This window comes from Pristiophorus japonicus, chromosome 3, assembly GCF_044704955.1.
Source record: "Pristiophorus japonicus isolate sPriJap1 chromosome 3, sPriJap1.hap1, whole genome shotgun sequence".
Classification (NCBI taxonomy): Eukaryota; Metazoa; Chordata; class Chondrichthyes; family Pristiophoridae; genus Pristiophorus; species Pristiophorus japonicus.
The window spans coordinates 171838136-171863112 of NC_091979.1; the positions used below are offsets into that span (position 1 = coordinate 171838136).

Genomic DNA, 24977 nt, shown 5'->3' on the forward strand with positions numbered 1-24977 from the left:
CCCAAAGCCTTAGCAGGTAGGAAGGGGGAACAAAATTTGCCAGGGTTACCATTCCTGTTTATTTTCGAGTGTGCACGTGTCAATACATGAGGGAAGGCTAAATTGTGTTGCACCCCATGGGGTAGGAATTTCAACCACTGTCTACGTATGGTTGGGACAAACTATTGTATAGCTCATCAATCTAGGTTCAGACATGAAGAATGGTCAGCTGTACAAGGTCCTGGGGAAGGCTAGCGACTTTGGAACTGTACCCTACCAGGAGAGGAGGGGGAGTGATGATGTTGAAGGGACAAGCATTTTTTGTGGAGAAAAATAGTTTTAAAATATCCATATCTCCCCTGACCCCCTACTCTAAAAGTGTTTATATAAGAATAGAAATCAAGGTAAATATGGTCAAGAAAGCTATGGATTTGCTTGTTACTGTCTCTGCAGAAAGTGGAAAAGTTCAATTGTCCCACTCTTTTCATAAATAGTCAGAAATAAACAGCCAGGTAACATAGAACATACATTTATTATTTAATAACAGCAGTTTTAGGTATGCAAGAACAAGTAGGAACTATCAATCTTAACATTAAATCATAATGCAAACTATTTGGTATATGTTAAGAATTTTCAGTCCATTTCAATTACACAAACACCATCTGAAACACTAGTCCTCAATGACTGGTGGCGGTGACAGACGCAGTTGGAAATTCTCATTTTGGAAGACGCTATTTGCCACTGAACCAGGATGGAGTAGGCCATGCTTGTCACTGCTTCGATTGCGAGAGAGTTCTGTGAGAATTGCAAGCTGGAAGAAACAAAGAGAAAACAAGAGCATGAATGATGCTGTCAGCTCATCAGCCATTAAAATTTCAAACACCAGGAGGTAATAGCTTGCACGCATGAAAATGGCAAGGCTCCATCTGTTCAGTTCTTAGAGCATGTAGACGCAATACTACCTGAAGGTTTAGAGTTATAAAGGACATTGAAGGACAAACACTTTTTGGAAAGGTGGGGAACTATTTGTGCTCCAAAGAAGAAATGGAATGGGTGATCAATTTTTGGAACCACTGTCATTATCAAGCACTCAAGAGGCCAATTATAGATGCAGAATAAACCTCCCTCTACACTGCTCCACAAATCATACAAAGGTCATGCTCTCTCTACAATACCACAGCAAGCACCGCTGGATCAGATATAACTGAAGTTAGGTGGCAAGTCCTGGCTCTCTTTGGCAACAGCTGGTGAGGCTTCTCTGTGGCAAGCATGTTGCCAACCTTAGGTGGGAGAGGGCATTCCTGGCTTTCTCACCTCACTACTTTGCATCCACCTGTGGGGCGCCCAAATGTAGGGCCACCTCGCAAAGCTTAGGATGGAGCCTGTGCCAGGTCTCTTCTCTAACCTATTGCAGAAAGGACATTAAAGCCATAGAGAGTGTTAAGTATGGAAGAACTCCACAAGACTGAGTACTGTGAGCTAAAACTGATGTGACCTTAGTCCATTTAATACTCCAGAGTGCCTATGCAGTATGGCAGATAACCTTTTATACTCCCTTGCAAGAGGTGTGCAGGTGACCCTTGGGCCTCCAGCAGTTGCGCCCTCTGGTGGCAACTCTTACACAATTACAGTGTTACATACATAACAGAGAGTGCACTATGTAGATTCACCAGTATGATGCTAGGTATGGGAAACTATTATGAGGAAAGACTCATTTCCACCACAGCAGAAAAGGACAAGAGGACATTCAACAGAGATTTTGGGGCCGAAATTGCCCTCCGCCTGAAAAGGGGCGCACGCAACTCGTTGAGTTTTTTTACCACCGTGGTGGTTGAGGCGGCCTCTTGAAATTTCGCTCTTTGTTTTTTTTTTCAGGCGGACCGGAAGTCGCTCATAATGGGGGCGGAAGTGAGGCGGTGAGTACACCAGAGGGGCGGAAGTCACCAGCCTGTCGTCGCCGCACAGCACTGCCCCCGAGTCATCAAGATCCACGGTGTGGCCCTGGACAACGTGGATCATTTCCCATATCTCGGGAGCCTCTTATCAACAAAAGCAGACATTGATGAGGAGATTCAACATTGCCTCCAGTGCGCCAGTGCAGCCTTCGGCTGCCTGAGGAAAAGAGTGTTTGAAGACCAGGTCCTCAAATCTACCACCAAAGCTCATGGTCTACAGCACTGTAGTAATATCCGCCCTCCTGTATGGCTCAGAAGCATGGACCATGTACAGTAGACACCTCAAGTCGCTGGAAAAATACCATCAACGATGCTTCCGCAATATCCTACAAATCCCCTAGGTGGACTGACACAGCAACATTAGCATCCTCGACCAGGCCAACATCCCCAGCATTGAAGCACTGACCGCATTTGATCAGCTCCGCTGGGCAGACCACATTGTCTGCATGCCAGACACGAGACTCGCAAAGTAAGTGCTCTACTCGGAACTACTTCATGGCAAACGAGCCAAGGGTGGACAGAGGAAACCATACAAGGACACCCTCAAAGCCTCCCTGATAAAGTGCAACAACCCCACCTACACCTGGGAGTCCCTGGCCAAAGACCGCCCTGAGTGGAGGAAGTGCATCCGGGAGGGCGCTGAGTGCCTCGAGTCTCATTGCTGAGTGCATGCAGAAAACAAGCGCAGGCAGCGGAAGGAACGCGCGGCAAACCAGTCCCACCCTCCTTTACTCTCAACGACTGTCTGTCCCACCTGTGGCAGGGACTGTGGCTCTCATATTGGACTGTTCAACTACCTAAGGACTCATCCTAAGAGTGGAAGCAAGTCTTCCTTGATTCCAAGGAACTGCCTATGATGATGATGATGCGGATGACGTCATCATGGCGCTGCGTCACCACGGCACTCCCCTTCACTTCGGCCTCTGTGTGTGCAGACACAGGTGTCGTCCGCGTACTGTAGCTTGACGACAGAGGTTGGAGTGGTCTTGGATCTGGCCTGGAGACGGCGAAGGTTGAACTGCTTCCCACTGGTTTTGTATTTAATTTCACTCCAGCGGGGAACTTATCAACTGTGAGGTGGAGCATGGCAGCGAGGAAGATTGAGAAAAGGGTTGGGACGATGACGCAGCCCTGTTTGACCCCGGTCCGGACGTGAATTGGATCTGTGATGGATCCGTTGGTAAGGATCACGGCCTGCATGTCGTCATGGAGCAGACGGAGGATGGTGACGTACCTTTGGGGGCATCCGAAACGGAGGAGGACACTCCATAGACCCTCGCGGTTGACAGTGTCAAAGGCCTTTGTAAGGTTGAAGAAAGCCATGTGTAAGGGCTGGCGCTGTTCACTGCAGCTGTCGCGCTGCAAAAATCATGTCCGTTGTGCCCCGCAGGGGACAAAATCTGCACTGCGACTCCGGGAGGAGCTCCTCTGCCACAGGGAGATGATGATTGAGGAGGACTCTAGCGACAACTTTCCCAGTGGTTGATAGCAGGGAGATTCCTCTATAGTTGTCGCAGTCAGACTTGTCCCCTTGTTTAAACATGGTCACGATCAGTGCATTTCAGACAAAAGGTCTGAAGGCCAGGAAATGGCAAGTTATGCCGCTGAGCTAAGACGCCTTGCAGGACATTGCGAACTTGAAGGACATTTGGAGCACATGCTCAGAGACTTTTTCATACTTGGCATTGGCCATGAAATGATACTTCGCAAACTTTTGACTGTAGAGACTCCCATCTTGAGTAAGGCCATAGCGATAGCCCAGGCGTTCATTGCCATCAGTGACAATACTAACCAAATCTCTCAGCACACGAGTGCTGCTACAAGTACTGTGAACAAAGTGATGTTGTTTTCAAATCGCAATGTACAAGGCAGGCCTCACATGCCTGCAGCTGCACGTCTGCAGATGTCTCAGAGTTCACCATCAAGGGTGATGAATGCAAGGCCACGAACACCATGTTGGCGCTGCGGGGGTGATCATCATTTCCATTCATGCCGCTTCAAAGGGTACGTTTGCAAGGGCTGTGGAACAATGGGACACCTCCAACGTATGTGCAGGTGAGCTGCAAACCCTGTTAATCCTGCAAACCACCATGTTGCAGAGGAGGACAGATCCATGGTGGATCACGACGAACCAGAGCCTCAGACCGAGGAGGCAGAGGTATATGGGGTGCACACATTTACCAGAAAGTGTCCCCCGATAATGCTGAAGGTTGAATTGAATGGACTCACGGTGTCAATGGAGCTGGACACGGACGCAAGCCAGTCCATTATGAGCAAAAAGACTTGATAAATTGTGGTGCAGCAAGGCCTCAAGGCCAGTCTTGACTTCCATTCGCAAAAAACTGAGAACTTACACGAAAGAACTGATTCCTGTAATCGGCAGTGCTACTGTAAAGGTCTCCTACGATGGAGCGGTGCACAAGCTACCATTCTGTGTGGTACCGGGTGATGGTCCCACGCTGCTCGGCAGGAGCTGGCTGGGAAAGATACACTGGAACTGGGACGACGTCCGAGCGCTCTCGTCCGCTGACGACACTTCGTGTGCCCAGGTCTTAAACAAATTCCCTTTGCTGTTCGAACCAGGCATCGGGAAGTTCCAAGGAGCAAAAGTGCAGATCCACCTAATTTCAGGGGCACAACCCATCCATCTCAAGGCGAGAGCAGTACTGTACATGATGAGAGAAAGGGTAGAGATCTAGCTAGACCGGTGCAAAGAGAGGGCATAATTTCGCTGATCGAATTCAACGAGTGGGCCAATCCGATTGTTCCAGTCCTCAAGGGAGATGGCACCGTCAGAATCTTTGGTGATTACAAAGTAACTATCAATCGTTTCTCCCTGCAGGATCAATACTCACTACCAAAGGCTGACGACCTTTTTGCTACGCTGGCGGGAGGAAAGACATTCATGAAGCTGGATTTGACTTCAGCCTACATGACGCAGCAGCTGGAGAAATCATTGAAGGGCCTCACCTGCATCAACACGCACAAAGGTCTCTTCATGTCCGTTTGGAATTCGATCAGCCGCGGTGATATTCCAGAGAAACATGGAAAGCTTACTGAAGTCTGTCCCGCGCAAGGTGGTCTTCCAGGACAACATCTTGGTTACAGGTCGGGACACAGTCAAGCATCTGCACAACTTGGAGGAGGTTCTTAGTCGACTCAACCGCATGAGGCTCAGGTTGAAACGCTCGAAGTGCTTTTTCCTGGCACCTGAAGTGGAGTTCCTGGGGAGAAGAATCGCGGCGGATGGCATCAGGCCCACTGATTCGAAGACGGAGCAATCGAGAACGTACCGAGGCCACAGAATGTGACGGAGCTGCGGTCGTTTCTAGGATTCCTGAACTACTTTGGTAACTTCTTACCGGGTCTCAGCACACTGTTAGAACCACTGCATCCCTTACTGCGTAAAGGAGACGAATGGGTGTGGGGCAAAAGCCAAGAAAATGCCTTTGTAAAAGCTCGAAAATTGTTATGCTCAAACAAGTTGCCTGTGTTGTATGATGTAAATATTTGGTACTAGCATGTGATGCATTGTTGCACGGCGTTGGGTGTGTATTGCAACAAGCTAATGAATCTGGGAAATTGCAACCGGTTGCTTATGCATCCAGAAGTCTGTGTAAGGCTGAGCAAGCCGCCAGCATAGACGCGTTAGCTTGTATCTATGGGGTAAAGAAAATGCATAAATATTTGTTTGGGCTAAAATTTGAATTGGAAACTGACCATGAGCCACTAATATCCCTGTTTTCTGAGAGTAAGGGAATAAATACGAATACATCGGCCCACATCCAGAGATGGGTGCTCAGGTTGTCCGCATACAACTACGCCATCCGCCACAGGCCAGGCACAGAAAACTGCGCCGATGCTCTCAGTAGGCTGCCATTGCCCACCACCGGGGGTGGAAATGGCGCAGCTCGCAGATCTATCCATGGTTATGGAAGCATTCGAGAGTGAGCAATCACCCGTCACAGCCCGACAGATTAGAACCTGGACGAGCCAGGACCCATTACTGTCCCTAGTAAAACATTTTGTGCTTCACGGGAGCTGGTCCAGTGTCCCAGTGGAAATGCAGGAAGAGATCATCATCATAGACAGTCCCTCGAAACGAGAATGACTTGCTTCCACGCCAAAAAAGGATGGGTTCAAATGAAGGACCTAATATTCCAGATACTGAACTATATCCTGAAGGGTGGAAGATGCCTGTGCGTGGATTTTTTTAATGTGCGGTAGCCGTTGCACACCGGCCACCACAAGAGATAAAGCCGTACCAGCGGCGCAAAGATGAAATGTCTTTACAGGCAGACTGCCTTCTGTGGGGCAATTGGGCAGTGGTTCCCAAGAAGGGCAGAGACACTTTCATCAATGACCTCCACAGTACCCACCCAGGCATCGCAATGATGAAAGTGATAGCCAGATCCCACGTGTGGTGGCCCAGTATCGATGCAGACTTAAGAGTCCTGCGGACACAGATGTAACACATGCTCGCAGTTAAGCAATGCACCCAGGGAGGCACCAGTAAGTTTATGGTCTTGGTCCTCCAAAGCGTGGTCCAGGGTCCATGTCAACTATGCAGGCTGTGGAAATGTATTTTTTTTATCTAAGCTGTACCACACTGTATTTTTGTGCCCTTTTAATATAAAACAAAATGGAGTCCTGGTCCTTCCAGAAATTTCTGCAACAGACAATCTGTTTGCATAAACAGCTAAACCTGGCTTGAAACGGCTGATAACTAATCAATGGCCACCAGACAGCTAGGACACAAGTCCTGCTGAGACAGGTACCTCCCATGGTACTCTCCTATTGTCCATACAACACCAGTTCCACTCCGCCCCACCCTTTTTGAGATACTCAAACCACCAGCCATTATCTCTTGTACAGACCTCATCCATGCAAAAAGATAACTGACCAGGAAACTGGACAATCCTGACACAATGCAATGCCAGTAATAGCTCATTACCACACTCTCATCGAATAATGGCCGACTAGCCAACTGATAACCCTGACAAAAGGAAATATTTGGAAACCATGTCAGGACAAGGATGTAGTAATTAACTCTTTATCTGTATTCACTGACTGCGAGACAGAGCTAATACACTGGGAGAGGCCATAACTTGGGTTTTACTGCATAAATATCTCGTGAAATTGTACCATTTCAGGGGGTCTCCACTTAGCCTTTGACTAGGTCAGATCTTTCCCCTAGCTGCAAGTAAAATTAAAGGAACATCTGCCGGGCTGAAGGTGTCCGAGTCGTATATTGTGAGTCGAGATTTCGACAAGGCCCGTTTTTGGGTAAAATGTTCCTTGTGGTTGTAGATGCATACTCCAAATGGATTGAGTGTGAGATAATGTCGGCAAGCACATCCGCTGCCACCACTGAAAGCCTGCGGACCATGTTTGCCACGCACGGACTACCTGGTGTCCTTGTGAGCGACAACGGGCCATGATTTACCAGTGCCGAGTTCAAAGAGTTCATGACCCGCAACGGGATCAAATATGTTACATCTGCCCTGTTCAACCAGCATCCAATGGTCAGGTAGAGAGAGCAGTGCAAACTATCAAGCAGGGCTTGAAGAGGGTAACTGAAGGCTCACTGCAGACTCGCCTATCCCGAGTCCTGCTTAGCTACCGCACGAGACCCCACTCGCTCACTGGTATTCCACCTGCTGAACTGCTCATGAAAAGGGCACTTCAGACAAGGCTCTTGTTAGTTCACCCTGATCTACATGAACAGGTAGAGAGCAGGCGGCTTCAACAAAGTACATAATCATGATAGCGCAAATGTGTCACGTGAAATTGAAATCAATGATCCTGTATTTGTATTGAATTATGGACAAGGTCCCAAGTGGCTTCCTGGCACAATTGTGGCCAAAGAGGGGAAGCAGGGTGTTTCGGGTCAAACTTTTAAATGGACTCATTCACCGGAAACACTTGGACCAAATCAAACTCAGATTCACGGACTATTCTGAGCAACCCACTTTGGACACTACCTTCTTTGACCCCCCAACATATACATCAGTGGCAACCGACACTGCGGTTGGCCACGAAGCAGAACCCATCACCCGCAGCAGCCCAGCAGGACTCACCACACCAGGCAGCCCAGCAAGGCCAGCTGCACAGCAGCCCAGCGAGGGCCCAATAAACGAGTCACCAAAATCCCAGCATTTGCACCGAGACGATCAACCAGGGAAAGAAAGGCCCCTTTCTGTTGCCCTTGGGATGGGGGCGGGGGCAGGGGTAGTGTTATATATGTAAACTTATGTATACCTTGTACAGCCACCAGAGGGCTCATCCCTAGGAGTCCCAAGGGATCCCACAATCCCTTGGGAGCACAGGTACTTAAGGAGGCCCCACAGGCTGGAGAGGCACTCTGGAGACCTGCAATAAAAGACTACGGTCACACTTTACTTTGAGCTCACAGTATCCAGTCAGACTCTTTATTCATATACAACAGTAATGACGCACTTAGCATGATCGGCAGCAGCGGAGCAGTAGGGGGAGGAGCGGGTTATCATCGGGATACCACACGAGAGGAATTCTGATAATGGCAGCCATTACAAGAAAAGTCGGCGGCCATTGCACTCCGCAGTGCTTTCCAGTATTAAGAGGCCTTAAGGAAAAGGGCAATTTCGGCCCCTTTGTTTTTCAATTATGAAAGATAGTATATAGGGAAAGACGATTTCCTTTGGTTGGGGAGTCAGTGATGAGAGGTCACCAATTTAACATTATCACTAAGAGAAAGAAAAAAGGTTAAAGGAAATGTCTTCATGCAGCAAGGAATGCTTTGTCACAAGGAATGGTTAAGGCAGAGGCAATTGCATCTTTAAATGGAAAATTGGATAAATATTTGAAGTAGAGGAAGATACAAGGCTATAGGGAGAGCAGGGCAGTGGGATTATTTTTGGAATGCTCTAGCAAAGTTCCAGAACAAATATGATATGCCAATTGGCCTACTTCTGTGTTGTAAACCTCTATTACTTATATCGTTCTTGGTTGTACTCTGAATGTGGAGATTGGTTGCAGGTAGGGTCCTCTTCTTTCTGTCATGATGCAATCTTCAGACCTCAGATTGCTGGCCTCCAGCAGGCTACAAGGCCTGTGACCAGGAATTTCCTTCTTTCCCCTCTCCATTTCCCTCCCTGGAAGTCTGATCTCCCGATGGTTCAGTATTGCCGGAGAACATAGTGTTAGGCCCTTTCAGGAGGTGGACTTGTGACAGGAGAGCAACAAGTTCATTAGCATGGACTGGGCCAGGAAATGTGGCCACCCCGCTCCCTTCACTAGCACAGTGCACGTAGGGTATGCGGCACCTGTCTGGTTTCTGGCAGGTTGTGGGAGAGAAAAATCAACCCTACTGCTCCCATGTGTAAATTTATTTCAAGTGGTGAGTTAAAAGGAACTTTATAAATAGAAGTATGTACATTTAGAAAGCACAGAACATAAAAAAGTCAGTTTGTCTATCAAACCTATGCGTCCCACAAATGATGTACAACCTATCAAATTAAAATCTACCTGTCATTCTTTATTCCTTTCACTTAATTGGTCAAAATCCCATTGAAGGGTATCACTCTCCTTCATATTCATGATTTGACCGCAGAGTTTAATATCATTGCCAAATTCTATTACACTATTATAAATATTACTCTCTATCAAATCATTAATGAATAGTGCGATCAACAGAGCTGTCGACCTCCACTGAAATCCACCATGAAACCCACTTCCTGCTCCCTCAACCTTATTTGCACTAATCTGCTGACCACCCAACTTCCCTTCTTGGCTCCAATGTTAGCTGACAGTTAACAGTTCTCTCGCCTCAGGTACTGTCCCCCCTCCTTCAAATCTGCCTTCATCATCCCTCTCCTAAAAAAAACTAACACTTGACCCCTCCGTCCTTGCAAACTAGCGCCCCATCTCGAAGATCCCTTTTCTCTCAAGTCTTTGAACATGCTGTCTTTTCCCAAATCTATGCCCATCTTTCCCAGAACTCCATGTTTGAATCTCTCCCTCTAATCAAATATGACAGTGACAAAGACAAACTATCCCTCCTCGTCCTTCTCCACCTGTCTGCAGTCTTTGACACAATTGTCTGCACCATCTTCCTCCAAGGCCTCATCACTATCGTCCAGCTATGTGGGACTGCACTTGCCTGCTTCCATTTTTATCTATTTAATCGTAACCAGATCACCACCTGCAATGGCTTCTCTTCCCTCTCCTGCACTGTTACTTCTGGTGTCTCCCAAGGATCTATTCTTGTCCCCCCTCCTAATTCTCATCTACATGCTGCCCCTCAGCAACATCATCCAAAAACACGACGTCAGTTTCCACCTGGCCTATTAGAGACCATAAAGGTAATCTGTGTGTGGAGGCGGAGGGTCTGGTTCTTAATGAATACTTTGCATCTGTTTTCACAAAAGAGAGGGGCGATGCAGACATTGCTATCAGGGAGGAGGAGTGTGAAATATTAGATGAAATAAACATAGTGAGAGAGAAAGTATTAAGGGGTTTAGCAGCTGTGAAAGTGGATAATTCCCCAGGCCCAGATGAAATGTACCACAGGCTGTTAAGAGAAGCAAACGAGGAGACTCTGACCATCATTTCCAATCCTCTCTGGCTACAGGTGTGGTGCCGGAGGACTGGAGGACTGCTAATGTTGTACCTTTGTTTAAAAAGGAATAGATCAAGTAAATACAGGCTAGTCAGCCGAACCTCGGTGATGGGAAAATTCTTGGAAAAATTCTGAGGGACAGGATAAATCTTCATTTAGAAAGACACGGATTAGTCAAGGACAGTCAGCATGGATTTTTAGGGGAAGGTCGTGTCTGACTAACTTGATAGAATTTTTTGAGGAGGTAACCAGGAGGGTCGATGAGGGCAGTGCATATGATGTAGTGTATATGAATTTTAGCAAGGCTTTTGATAAGGTCTAACAAGGCAGACTGGTCACGAAAGTGGGATCCAGGGCAAAGTGGCAAGTTGGATCCAAACTTGGTTCAGAGGCAGGAAACAAAGGGTAATGGTTGATGGGTGTTTTTGCGACTGGAAGGCTGTTTCCAGTGGGGCTCCGCAGGGCTCAGTATAGGTCCCTTGCTTTTTGTGGTATATATCAATGATTTAGACTTGAACGTAGGGTGTATGATTAAGAAGTTTGCAGAGGATACTAAAATCGGCTAGGTGGTTGATGATATAGAAGAAATCTGTAGACTGCAGGAAGAGATCAATGAACTGGTCAGGTGGGCAGAACAGTGGCAAATAGAATTCAATACTGAGAAGTGTGAGGTAATGCATTTGGGGAGGGCAATCCTCATCATAGGCAGTCCCTCGGAATCGAGGAAGACTTGCTTCCACTCTAAAAATTAGTCCTTAGGTGGCTGAACAGTCCAATATGAGAACCACAGTCCCTGCCACAGGTGGGACAGATAGTCATTGAGAGAAAGGGTGGGTGGGACTGGTTTACCGCGTGCTCTTTCCGCTGCCTGTGCTTGATTTCTGCATGCTCTCAGCGATGAGACTCGAGGTGCTCAGCGCCCTCCTGGATGCACTTCCTCTACTTAGGGCGGTCTTTGGCCAGGGACTCCCAGGTGTCAGTGGGGATGTTGTACTTTATCAGGGAGGCTTTGAGGGTGTCCTTGTAACATTTCCTCTGCCCACCTTTGGCTCGTTTGCCGTGAAGGAGTTCTGAGTAGAGTGCTTGCTTTGGGAGTCTCGTGTCTGGCATGCGAATAATGTGGCCCGCCCAGCGGAGCTGATCAAATGTGGTCAGTGCTTCAATGCTGGGGATGTTGGCCTGGTCAAGGACGCTAACATTGGTGCGTCTGTCCTCCCAGGGGATTTGTAGGATCTTGCGGAGACATCGTTGGTGGTATTTCTCCAGCGACTTGGTGTCTACTGTACATGGTCCATGTCTCTGAGCCATACAGGAGAGCAGGTATTACTACAGTCTTGTAGACCATGAGTTTGTTGACAGAGTTGAGGGCTTGGTCTTCAAACACTCTTCTTCAGGCGGCCGAAGGCTGCACTGGCGCACTGGAGGCGGTGATGAATCTCATCATCAATGTCTGCTCTTGTTGATAAGAAGCTCCCGAGGTATGGGAAATGGTCCATGTTGTCCAGGGCTGCGCCGTGGATCTTGATGACCAGGATGCAGTGCTGTGCGACGAGGACAGGCTGGTGGAAGACCTTTGTCTTACGGATGTTTAGTGCAAGGCCCATGCTTTCGTATGCCTCAGTAAATACATTAACTATGACTTGGAGTTCAGCCTTTGTATGTGCGCAGACGCATGCATCGTCCGTGCACTGTCGCTCGATGATAGAGGTTGGGATGGGCAAGGGAATACACATTAAATGGTAGGATACTGAGAAGTGTAGAGGAACAAAGGGACCTTGGAGTGCATGAGCCAGACCAGGTAGATAAGGTGGTTTGGAAGGCATACGTAATACTTGCCTTTATTAGCCGAGGCATAGAATACAAGAGCAGGGAGGTTATGCTTGAACTGTATAAAACACTAGTTAGGATACAGCTAGAATACTGTGTGCAATTCTGGTCAGCACATTACAGAAAAGATGCGATTGCAGTAGAGAGGGTACAGAGATTTACGAGGATGTTGGCTGGACTGGAGAATTTTAGCTATGAGGAAAAATTGGATAGGCTGTGTTTGTTTTCTTTGGAACAGAAGAGGCTGAGGGGAGACCTTATTGAGGTGTATAAAATTATGAGGGGCATAGATAGTGGATAAGAAGGATCTATTTCCCTTAGCAGAGGGGTTAACAAACCAGGTGGCATGGATTTAAAGTAATTGTTAGGCGGTTTAGAGGGGATTTCTTCATCCAGAGGGTGGTGAGGATCTGGAACTCACTACCTGAAAGGGTGGTAGAGGCAGAAACCCTCATCACATTTAAAGGGTACTTGGATGTGCACATGAAGTGCTGTAATCTACAGGGCTACGGACCAAGAGCTGGAAAGTGGGTTTAGGCTGGATAGCTCTTTGTTGGCCGGCGCAGACATGATGGGCTAAAATTGCTTCCGTGCTGTAAATTTCTATGATTCTCTGTACACTGACGACACCCAGCTCTACTTCACCACCACCTCTCTCAACCGCCCCCCCACCCGCCACAGTCTCTAAATTGTCACATTGCTTGTTTGACATCCAGTACTGCATGGGCAGAAATTTCCTCCAACTAAATATTGGGAAGATCAAAACCATCTTCTTCGGTCTCCGCCACAAATTCTGTTCCCTAGCCATCAACTCCATCCCCCTCCATGGCAACCTTCTGCGGCTGAACCAGATGGTTTGCAACTTTGCTGTCATATTTCACCCTGAGATGAGCGTCCAGCCACATATTCACATCATAACTAAGACCGCCTATTTCCACCTCCAGAACATCGCCCGATTCCACCCCTACCTCAGCTCATCTGCTCTTGAAACACTCATCCACACCTTTGTTAGCTCTAGACTTGACTATTCCAATGTACTCCTGGCTGGCCTCCCACATTCTATCCACCAACTATCACCCTATTACTTGCTGACCTACATTTGGTCACGGTTAAGCAATGCTTCGATTCTAAAATTATCATCTTGTTATCAAATGCCTCCATGGCCTCACCCTTCCCTATCTCTGTTATCTCCCCCCACAAACCACCCCCCCACCGCCCCGAGAGATCGGTGCTCCTCTATTTTTGGCCTCTTGAGCATTCCCAATTTCAATTGCTCCACCAGTGGTGGTTGTGCTCTGGAATTGTGCTCTGGAATTCCCTCCCTAAACCTCTCCACCTCGCTTCCATCCTTTAAGATGTTCCTTAAAACCTACCTCTTTGACCAAGCTTTTGTTCACTGTGGACGACTGACCCCCTCAATATCTGCTATGTGGCTCGGTGTCAAACTTTGCTTTACAACATGCCTTGGGATGTTTTACTATGTTAAAAACGCTATATAAATACAAGTTGTTCTTGTCATAAGACCATTAGAAAACATGGGGTGGAGGGAGGAAGAAAGGCCATTCATCCCAAATTAAATGGTTTCATGACCAGAAATGAACCACATGACCATTGTTAAGCGCCCCCCCCAACTTATTTTATATGCTGGTGTTAAATGAAGCAGATTAATAAACCTGATTCCACAAATGGACAACTGCACCCCCTGTAAGGAGAAGGGCAAGTACTTGTACAAATGTCAAAATGGTCTATTCATATAAAGGCATGGCATCAAAAAAGTATGCAAGGAGTCAAAACTAAATTTGATGGCTGTCAACTCTGTGATCAATTTCATATCGTCATAGTTTTGATCAGTAACAGTTAGTTGTGACAATCTCATTCTTCTGTCATCCAGTAATTTTAGTTTGTCATTCAAATACATAACACATTTTTATCAGAGGCTGATCATTTGAAAATAGACCCTTTTAACTTGAAAGAACAGTTGTAAGTTCAAGAAATATGGAGGGGACTGTGAATGACTGACCCCCTCACAGTCGGTATCACCTATGATTTGTACTCAACATTGATTGCAAGCAACTACAGGATGAGTGGTCTTTTAGTGAAGAGTGTAAAGTGGTGGCACTGTACAAAAACAGTTGCCTAGTTCCATACAGTTTGCATTCAAACTTTTTCAGTGAGGTAATCTTCTGTTGTCTCACATAAGAAAGATAGAAGACAGAACACTGAAGAATTGCTCATTATGGTGTAATCGTCACATTTTTATTTGGTAGAAATGATCTGGCATTATGTAAAAGCAGCGGTATGTGCAGACTGTGTGTGGGGACACTGACAGCATTAAGGATTGTGGTGAAGATGTTATTTTACTGTGTGTTGATATCATTACCTTTTCAGAATATTCAGTACTGCAATGGAACAGAATACTAACCAGATTAGATTGAGCAACAAAGATAATTTTGTGCATCAGAAATTTAATTTATTAAAGTAGTTGGATGATTCCTCTGTAAAAGAGGAAACTTTGAAGTGATCTAATTGAAGTTTTCGAGATTATGAAAAGGAATTAACAATATTGATCCAGCAAAAGCTTCAAATACCAAGGGACAGAAGCTAAAGTGAGAAGAGAAGGTTAGGCAAGACTTTTCTTATGTAAAGGGTAATCAGTAGAATATGGTACGAGAGAAGACAACTGAAGTGGATAGCATAAATAGGTTTGTTCCTGATGGGATACAGAGATATGGTGATGGGAAGGCAGGTAGGTCTGAGATCAATCATAAGGTGACAGGCTTGTTCTGGAAAAATACAATTTCCTGTTAATAGAAAGAGCTGTTCTACCTCAAACAAAATAACACTTTTTTCATGAGTTCATTTAAGCCTATTTTGGAACCAAATATTAGAAGATAGTTTCATTGCAAGAATCCAACATGTGTAAGGTTCGTAAAAATATTTGGCTCAGGGCACAGGAAGATGCCAGGGTCTGAAGACTCACAGGTAAAAGCGACAGCCAACTACGGTTTTGAATCAATGAAAGACATTGATACTGGACAATGGAATGTTTAAAAGCTTTTCTGATTGATTATGAAAAGGAGCATTCATGGAAATATGTGGCCTGGAATCTTGAGCAAGATTGATTTCAATGGGAGAAATTAGCATCTGGACAATGCTCTAGGTTTCACTCAAACAATGGGGTCAGATTAACTTCATGGCCTGAATCAGAAAAATGTTCATCTGCGAGCCGACGACCAGACACACCAATCAACAGTAAGAGGAAACCACATTAAATGTGTATTTCAGGGAGCGGGAAACAAAGATGAGACATCATCTGCAATCTCGCAGACTCTGCATATCTCGGGTGGTTGAAGATGTGTGAATGTCAGCCATTCATAAGCCCAGCAACTGAAACTATGGTTGGGGGAGGGCTTTGTGACAACAAGACAACAGGGAAACATTATGGGAAAGAATTTCCGGGGGGTTCTCCAGATCTCCCACCATAACTTCGATGGAAGATCAGCGGATACCCGAGTGAAATGTACAAATGGAAATATATTTTATTGAAATGTTACAGAAAGACACTAATGGTGGTGATGAGATGGCAGGTTCAGAGACTCTGTTCGTGTTATTTTTTTTTCTTCTGTGTGAAACTCTTTTTGGAGTTCACCTGCAAAAACATAAAACATTAAACCGTGCCACCCGACCTGGGTGACACACCAGACATTTACAAGGCCCTTTTTTCCTTTTTTTTGGTTTTTTTTTTGCACTAAAATCACAATTTTCCAGTGCCCCCTAAAAAAGGGAAGGGGACACTAAAAGCACCGGCAATTAAAACAAAATAAACTTTAAAACGTAAAATCAAATTAAAATTTGGTTGCCGGGCGTGATGATGCACTCCAGTCCCTCCGGTGCCCACCTCTCGCGGAAGGCCGCGAGCGTACCGGTGGACACCGCGTGCTCCATCTCCAAGGACACCCTGGACCGGATGTAAGAGCGGAAGAGAGGCAGGCAGTCAGGTTGGACGACCCCCTCGACCGCCCACTGCCTGGACCGGCTGATGGCACCCTTGGCCGTGCCCAGGAACAGTCCTACGAGGAGGCCTTCGGACCTACCCGCTCCCCTCCGCACAGGGTGCCCAAAGATCAGGAGAGTGGGACTGAAGTGCAGCCAGAATTTCAGGAGCAGCCCCTTCAAATAATAAAACTTCTTCTGTGTGAAATCAGTGACGTGCATGAGCAGCTGAAGTGTGTTACAATAGTTTAATTCTTACTGCTGTGAAATGTTACTGCTTGGGACTGTCGCACTAATATCATTACATGGGCTTAGAATTCCTTTGTGATTCACCATCCAAAATAATTAATTCTTAAGCGCGTTCCACAAACATCAGTAGGCCTCCAGTGCATTACACAAGTGGACATTCATCGCATGTGAAGGTATCAGACAGTACACAGGCGTTATAGGCAAGGTCCTGTCTTCATAGATGCATTTTTCAGAAAAAAACAATGGACAGTGATCAGGAACTCTAGATGATTATTTATCCCACTCCCAAGTCCAGGAGAGTTGAGGCCAATGAGATCACCCCTACTGCCACCCTGGCTGAGGTCAACTAGATAGCATAGAACATGGGTAGAAACCCAAATGTTCCTGGTTTGTGTGGCTCAGTATCATACTGGGCAGTGCAGCAAGTCTGATTATAAATATCAATTTGTATTAACAAATGCATTGCTGAATGCAAACAAAAACTACAATCATTTGAATGCCCTTCTCTGCACAGATGGAAAAGGTACACTGGCCCAAAATTTATTGCCAAAATAATGGCTAGTTTAATGGTGTTTACCGTTATTCATGTGTAAATCGTCCAGCAATTTGTGGCGAGGAAGAGATACCCCATGCATTGTAAGTCGCCACAAGTTGCTGGACAATTTGCGCTGCTCCACCTTTAGCCTTATGAAAATGGCAAATTGCCATCAATATCACCATAAGTTTCATGAAATTGGCTGCATTTGCACGTTTATTGTCAATTAAACTCGCCGCAGAAAGTTAGGGCTGCTACTTAACAGTGTAAGTACCCTTTTAATGAGGAGATTGATGTTCCTGCAATGACACTCAACCTCTACGGTACAGAAAAGGAAGACTTTAAACTGTGGAGTCTCATTTCTACAGGTAGTAAATTGTTGTTAGAGATTTTTTTTAAATTAAAATTAAAATTGTTATTCTTACTTTTCCTTTCTATTTCTTTTCTCTCTGTTAATCCAATCTTTCTTTCCCTCTCTTAATTTCTCTTTCTGTACCTGATTTGACTCGAATTCATCGGTATTTCCTTCTCGGTTGTTCCTCTGTTTCTTTCTCAATACTTAAATCCTATTGGGAAGGAGACAGACTGTTGGTCCCGTCGTTCACCTAAGTCCCAGATGCCCCATTGCCCTCGCTGTGCCGTTGTCAGCACGCACTTCCAGCAAGTTGCAGGGAATTTTTTTTTCGAGCTAAAGGATGAAGAAAAAGTCTAACTAATGAGAGGCATGCTGCGAGATATCCCGCTCCAGCAAAATCCAGGCCATTCTTCTTCAGAAATCAAACAATAGACTTGACTGAAAAGCATCTGATCTTCTAAAGAGAACTATTAGTTTGCAGGTCACTCATTCCCCCCTCTCTGTTGATTCTCACCTTTGTCTTTTCCCTTCTTTTAACATTTTCCACCCTTACTAGAATGCCTGTTCATCTTTCAGCCACCAGTTCTGGTGAAGCGTTACACACCTGGAACATTGTAACCTTGTTCCTTTTACAGTTGCTGACTTCTAGCAATTTTTTGTTTCATTTTTAATCTTCAAGATGATGTGAGTATTATCTTGTATTATTATTGGGGCAGGGATGATTTACTTAGCGCCCAAATGTAATTCATTGGGTCAGTATAAATGTGGAGAGAGAAAATAATGAAAAATGGACATGAACAGAAAATCAAACTGCTCTCAACCTCTCTGTTTTTCTGTTCCCCCAGTGTTAAAGCAAATGATCCAAACAGTGCACCTTGCTGTGGCCTGAGAATTAATTACACAGCGTAAGACAGCCGGTACAGTTCAACCTTCAAAATGCCACTCGGGATTGGCATGTTGGAATAAGTTGCTGTTGTGCTGATGAGTTGTGGCAGAAACACAGCTGAGAGCCAGTCTGAACTGGCCAGTGTGCAGCTGAACCTGTCTCTGACAGATGAGTCAATATATTTGATGTGGTGAATACACCAGTGCATTGAACCACTGCTTCCTGAATGTATTGCCCCTTCAGTTGGTGAGAGTGATGCATAGGCCAGATTACCATGCCTTAGTGAATCAAAACATTTTCTATATTTACACTCACAATGCACTAGGGGTAAGTTAGAATGAGAAATATAAGATGTGGTCATTGCCAGGATCAGCTGAGACTGGTAGACATAAGGGGGCGGGGTTCAGTGACCAACCCCTGAAAATGGGCACTGTGCACGATTAACCCGCGCCCTTTTCATTGCCTTGTAGGCAGCACATTAAATTTGTGCTGCTTGCTGTTTTAAATGATTGCTGCGTACAGCCTGTGCTATTTGCACTGTTCATTGGCACCAGGGGTCCTGATGCCATGAGCAGCTAGCACTACTTAAAGGCAGCCTGCACCTCTTAAAGGGAAAGTGCATTCTAGCTGCAGGAAGTGGTAGGATATACGAGTTGTCAAGATGAGCAAGTTCATCTTCAAACCGCATATCCTACCAACTGCACCACTAGCCCCATCCCTGCTCAATTCACTACACCCCCATCACCCATCTACCAACAATCTCTACTTAACCTTTCAATTGATGCTTTACCTCGCCCAACAATTAGTGCTCTTATAAGCCTCGCACCCACTACTCACAGCTCGCGCACACTGACAGCTATTCACCCATGACAACCACATCACCCAAACAGTTTACAGGACACGCACTGACACGCTTCCCTGAAGGAGAATGTGGCGCCTAACAGGAGGCATCAGGAAAGAACTGGAAGAGGATAAGCAGACCTGCACGTTTAATTCCAAACTCAGATTTAAAATTAACTGATCCAGTATCAACTGCCGTTTGCGGAAGAGAGTTCCAAACTTCTACAACCCTTTGCATATAGAAGTGTTTCCTAACTTCACTCCTGAAAGGCCTTGCTCGAATTTTTAGACTATGTCTCCTAGTCGTAGACTCCCCAACCAGCGGAAATAATTTCTCTTTATCTACCCTTTACTATCTTAAAAACGTTGATCAAATCACCTCTTAATCTTTCCTCGTAATTTAACCTTTGGAGTCCAGGTATCATTCCATGCTGCACTCCTTCCAAGGCCAATATATCCTTCCTAAGATGTGATGCCCTGAATTGAACCCAGTACACCAGGTGTGGTCTACAGTGTTTGAGTTTATTAGTTCATAAGAATTTAAGTATGGAATGGGAAGAAAACATTTCACCTAACAAAGTTGTTTCATCCATAAAACATGGGGGGGGGCAGCGGGGGAGAAGAGGGCAGGAACAGTGAAATTGCCCCTTTTTATAACTCTGTTAGCATCTTCGGGGAGGGTCAATGGGGTGCAGTGGTGTTTTCGCCCAGGTGAGGGGGTGTTGGTACAGTGCCCCAGAGGTTTGGCAGGGCACTGTACCAACAGCACTGTGCCCCACGATAAGCGGCCCGTGTCGGTGCGCAACGTTGATGACATCATCGTCTTGCATGCCAACCCCTCACCCCCTCGCGCCAACACCTTTCCGCCTTGTCAGGGCGCCCTTTAAAGGAGAGGCTTTTAGCGTCCCAGGCCGCCATCTTTATTTGTTGGCCGACTCTTGGGTCAGCCTGACAATGGCGGCCCTCACGTCGACCGGACCGCTATCGTGCAGCCCAGCACTCCGCTTTGGGTGCTGGGCTGTTGGCCTGATTGATCATGTCCCTGGTGGCTGAGTGGCGGCCACCAAAGGGCCTGCAGAGTTCGCAGCGGCCCTCCTCTTTAATGGAAGGGCAGGGTGGTGTAATGCGGAGCATCCGTGTAGCACTGGCCTGCTCCACGCTACCGCCCCGGGAGTGCCCCTTAAAGGCAGCAGAGCGCCGGAGACAGCGCTTTGCTTCCTTTGAGTGGCGTACGGGCCAATTCCGCATCAGGGACGGAACCTCTGGGCCGGGCACAGGAAATCCCGGCCCCGGAAGGTTATCGGCCCCAATCGGGGCGATGGGCAATTTCTAGCCCAGGCAGTGCATTATGTTATGGATTCTGCTTAGTCCATTTAGTTGGCTAGAGGAAATATATTACAGTTTCCCCATAACCGCTCCCAAAGTAAATCAAGCAAAGCTCTGAATATCTATCTAACTTTGCGTCCTTCTCTATACATCCAAGACCAGGCCTAGATTTTACGATTTGTCAGGAATCTTGCTGGATTGGTGGCAGGGTGTGACTGCTGACTCTTGTGGGTATCCTCAGGCCATGTTCATTTAAGATATTTTGCTGGTATTTCCTAATTCAGTTGCTGCTGTGTAGTCTGCCTCTGGTGCGGAAATGGCTGGGCTACCTGCCACAGTGTAGTGTGGCAATGGCCCCCAAGGTTGGAAAAATATTTTTTTTCACAATCAATTACATTAGGGAAAGCAGCTCTTTAATTTTTCAACCACCTCCTCATCTCCTTGGCAACACTGGACAGCAGGGAAGGCAACAGCGTTCTTGACACCCAACATTGTTAAGCATTAATGATGGGAAATGATATGTACAGTCACCATTTTGGGGACAGTGTCTGTGTTTGCAGACAAAGTACAGCATGGAACGTCCCCTTTCCCACTCACCGCTGCTCCGGTGATGTTCTTTCTCCTCCCGCTACACCATTCTGCAGCTTTTATCGAATCCCTGTTGCTGCTGCTGTAAGCTGAAGTAATTTAATGTGGTTGCAAACTGTGGGTGGGAATGCCCAAAGGATCAAGAATTCCCACCCACAGTAAGCAGCTTTGTTCAATTGCATTGGTTTACAGCAGAATCAACTGAACTTCGATATCAGCCCTTGATCGCTGCTAAAGGGGAGAAGCTGGCACTGAGGTGGGGGAAAGGGGAGCGGGAGTGCCAACATCGATTGGGAGGAGGGTGAAGGGAGAATTCCAGTGAGAACTAAGAGAAGGGAGCATGAACTGTAGGAGGGAAAAGTGACATGCAGCATGAATTGAAGAAGGGGGCGAAGGGAGCCAGCATGAACTGGTGGGGGGCGGGTGTGGGAGGGGTATGAGAATGCCAACATAAACAGAGGGTGGGAGAAGCCAGGATAAATTGAGAAAGGGAGATGAAACTGCCAACGAAAAATTGCGAGGATGATGCAGAGTGCCAACAAGAACTGAAAGGAGGGAAGAAGAGTGCCAGGTTGAAATAAAAGGGAGAAGGAGATTGCCAGCCTGAGCTTTGTCGGCGGAGAAGTCCGTACTTCTGTAATCTGAGTAAGGGTTGCAGGGGGTAAAGTGGCTCTGTGAACTGTGTTTAGATGTGTAGAGTGCCTTGGTCTTCTGGGTAGTGGGTGAATGAGGTAGAGCATATTAACTATGGAGGGGAGGGTTGGAGTGGGTGAGTGGTGGTTCGGTTGGTTTGTTGAAAATCCAAACGTCACATTTTCCTATTTAAGATTAAAAATCTATCCATTATTAATTATAGTATTTTGCAATAACAACAGTGTTTAACATAAAAATACACAATTTTCCAGGGAAACATGCCACTGGACCCATCCTAGAAATGCACCTCCAGCTTGCAAGCTTTGGGGCCAAAGCAATATTTTGACAAAATTGCCTTGGCCATACAAAACACGAATCTCTCCATCACCGAAGAGACCCTGACCAGTGAGTTACAGAGGATGGAGGCCTACTGTCACCTCGACATTCCACATCAACACCCAACAAGCAAACCAAGCTTTGAAAGTCTTCTTTTGCGATGCAGAGGTAAACCATGACAAAATCCCCCTCCTATTTACGAGTCACGCTTGATCGCACCCTGTCATATAGACAACATCTCCAGAACCTTGGGAAGAAACAAAAGAGTAGGGTCAACTTGATCCAGAAACTCGCTGAATTCACATGGGGAGCAGACGCTCAAACCCTCCGTATGGCAGCACTCGCCTGGTGTACTCTGCAGCGGAGTACTGCTCTCCGACATGGCTATCAAGTCCGCATGTCAAATCAGTTAATGTTCAGCTGAATTCTACTATGAGAATTATCACCGGTACGCTTTTATCAACACCAACACCATGGCTGCCTGCTTGCAAACATTGCCCCACCATACCTTCGCCACGAATATGCAGTCTCCAGAGAATACAACCACTACGCCAGCAAAGACATGTCGATCCAGGCCGACTTGAACAACCTACCACCAACCCGTCTCAAATCTAGAAGGTCTTTTTGGACCATCGCCAAAGCCCTTCACCGATCTCCCTTCAGCCTTGATGACTGATGGCCAAATGCTTGGAAGAACTGCAACATACGGAATGGATTCCTTATAGAGGACCCCACAGTACAACCTGTAGGACCAAATCTTCCTCACAAACAGTGGACAACCATCACCTTCTCCAAAGGTGGAAGATTAAAGCATCCCCATCATGTGACTGTGGAGTTCCTAATCAGACCCTGGAGCATATCATTGAGCACTGCCCTTAGGAGAAATTTGCAGCCAGCCTACAAGATATCCACGCTGTTACACTGGAAGCTTTGGCCTGGATATCCAACTTGGATATTGACGTTTGATTTGCTGTGCTACTACCACATGAAAGACGACGACAAAATGGGCATAATTGCAATTCTGCTGCCTAGAATTACACAGAATGTACAGCACAGAAACAGGCCATTTGGCCCAACTGGCCCATGCCATGTTTATGCTCCAAGAGCCTCCTCCCACCCTACTTCATCTAACTCCATTAGCATTACCTTCCATTCCTTTCTCCTTCATGTATTTATCGAGTTTATCTTTAAATGCATCTATGCTATTTGCCTCAACTATTTTTTGTGTGGAGTCCTAAACATCTGGTTCCCGTCTCCTCTGAATTCTCCTTTCTGTCAATTTGTGAATTTCTCTTCACAACTTGCAAGCACTGAGTCACAGAAACATCTTTGTTTCTCTTCTAAAAACAAATGATGGCCTGTTATCCGATTCTTGAACACTAGTGTATGTGTTTTAACTGCATTTGAAAGCTGAAAGAGGTATTTACTGGATCAATATCTTGCTGTTGAAGGTCTGTGATTAACCCACTTCAGTTTAATTTTCTTGCCAAAACTTAACAGTAAAATATTACTGAAAATTTTGTATTGGATGATTTCCTACATAATTCTAACTTGCAATCAGAGATTGTTCAAAAGTAAACTATTTCTGAAGTTTATGGATTTTAACCTTTGAGCATTCTGAGTTGTAAACAAAGTAGAACTAGCAAAAAAGTTATTGAGGCTAATTTGTGTGAGGCCAATGTTCAGCATTCTCGTTGCGTCTGTTCAGGATGAGTTTTGATTACTACTGACCAAAAGACATAGGCTCAACCATCACTGTAAAAGCATACAGGCTGGGAATAATCAGGGTTATTCATTCTGAACATGTGGAATGGTTGTTAAATCATCAATAAATTCAAAATATGCTGCACACTGGCTTCTAGTCTACACTTTCTAGACAGTATAGAGGGAGCATTACTCAACTTCTAAATTATGCTATAGCTAAAATACAGGATCAGGATTGGAATCGAGGTAAGATTTGGTGCTCCTCTTACACCCAGCTGTTGAATAGCCTGCTAATATTCATCCGGGAGGGTGCTGAGCACCTCAAGTCTCGTCGCCGAGAGCATGCAGAAAACAAACGTAGGCAGCGGAAGGAGCGTGCGGCAAACCTGTTCCACCCACCCTTTCCTTCAACGACTGTCTGTCCCACTTGTGACAGAGACTGTAATTCTTATATTGGACTGTTCAGTCACCCAAGAACTCACTTTTAGAGTGGAAGAAAGTCTTCCTCGATTTTGAGGGACTGCCGATGATGATGATGATGAAGAATATTCATTGTCAAAGCTTACACACAATTAATGGCGATGTAGATAAAGAGCATGAACAGAACCCATGAAACAGTGCGCTAAACCCTCAGGAGTGGAGGAGAGCTCACATCTAAGATTACATTCTTCAACCTCAGGATCACAATCTTATTTATTTATAATTCCCGTAATTTCTAATTCCCTTGGATCCATTCCAATAGAATATAAAATGCTGTGCGCATGGTTCTGTTAGCATTGTAGTTTGAGTTGAATACCAACAGAATGGCAAATATTAAAAGAAATCTCCCAGGAAGGGTGAGGGGGTTCCACACACTGCTCTCATCTGTGGACTGATTTCATCAGATTTGTCTTTCAGAAGAAGCTAACCAGAGACACAAAGAAGGGACATCAACCTTCAAGCACTACTGAGGGAGTATACAAAAGTCACAGAAGGACAATTAGTAAATGTCAATCAGAGCAAACTGACTACAGAGATACAAAGATGGAATATTCACCATCAGCCATCCATGAAGAACTCTCACAAAAGAGGATAATCAGTGAGTGTCATCTGGAGGGAGCTGGTCATCAAGAGAGAAAGGCACAATGATGGAAAGTCAATTTGTTGGACCAGGAGCAGAAGATACCTCTGAG

General features: G+C 45.9%; 1 protein-coding gene across 1 annotated transcript in view; it reads right to left on the reverse strand.

The window, feature by feature from the left end:
- Positions 1-492: 492 nt before the first annotated feature.
- vps8 (VPS8 subunit of CORVET complex) overlaps positions 493-24977 on the reverse strand; it is a 961193-nt gene continuing 936708 nt past the window's right edge. The window contains exon 46 of the mRNA XM_070876055.1: positions 493-790. Within this exon, the coding sequence (XP_070732156.1) occupies positions 650-790 (141 nt within the window). The 3' untranslated portion in view covers positions 493-649. The remainder of the gene's footprint in view (positions 791-24977) is intronic.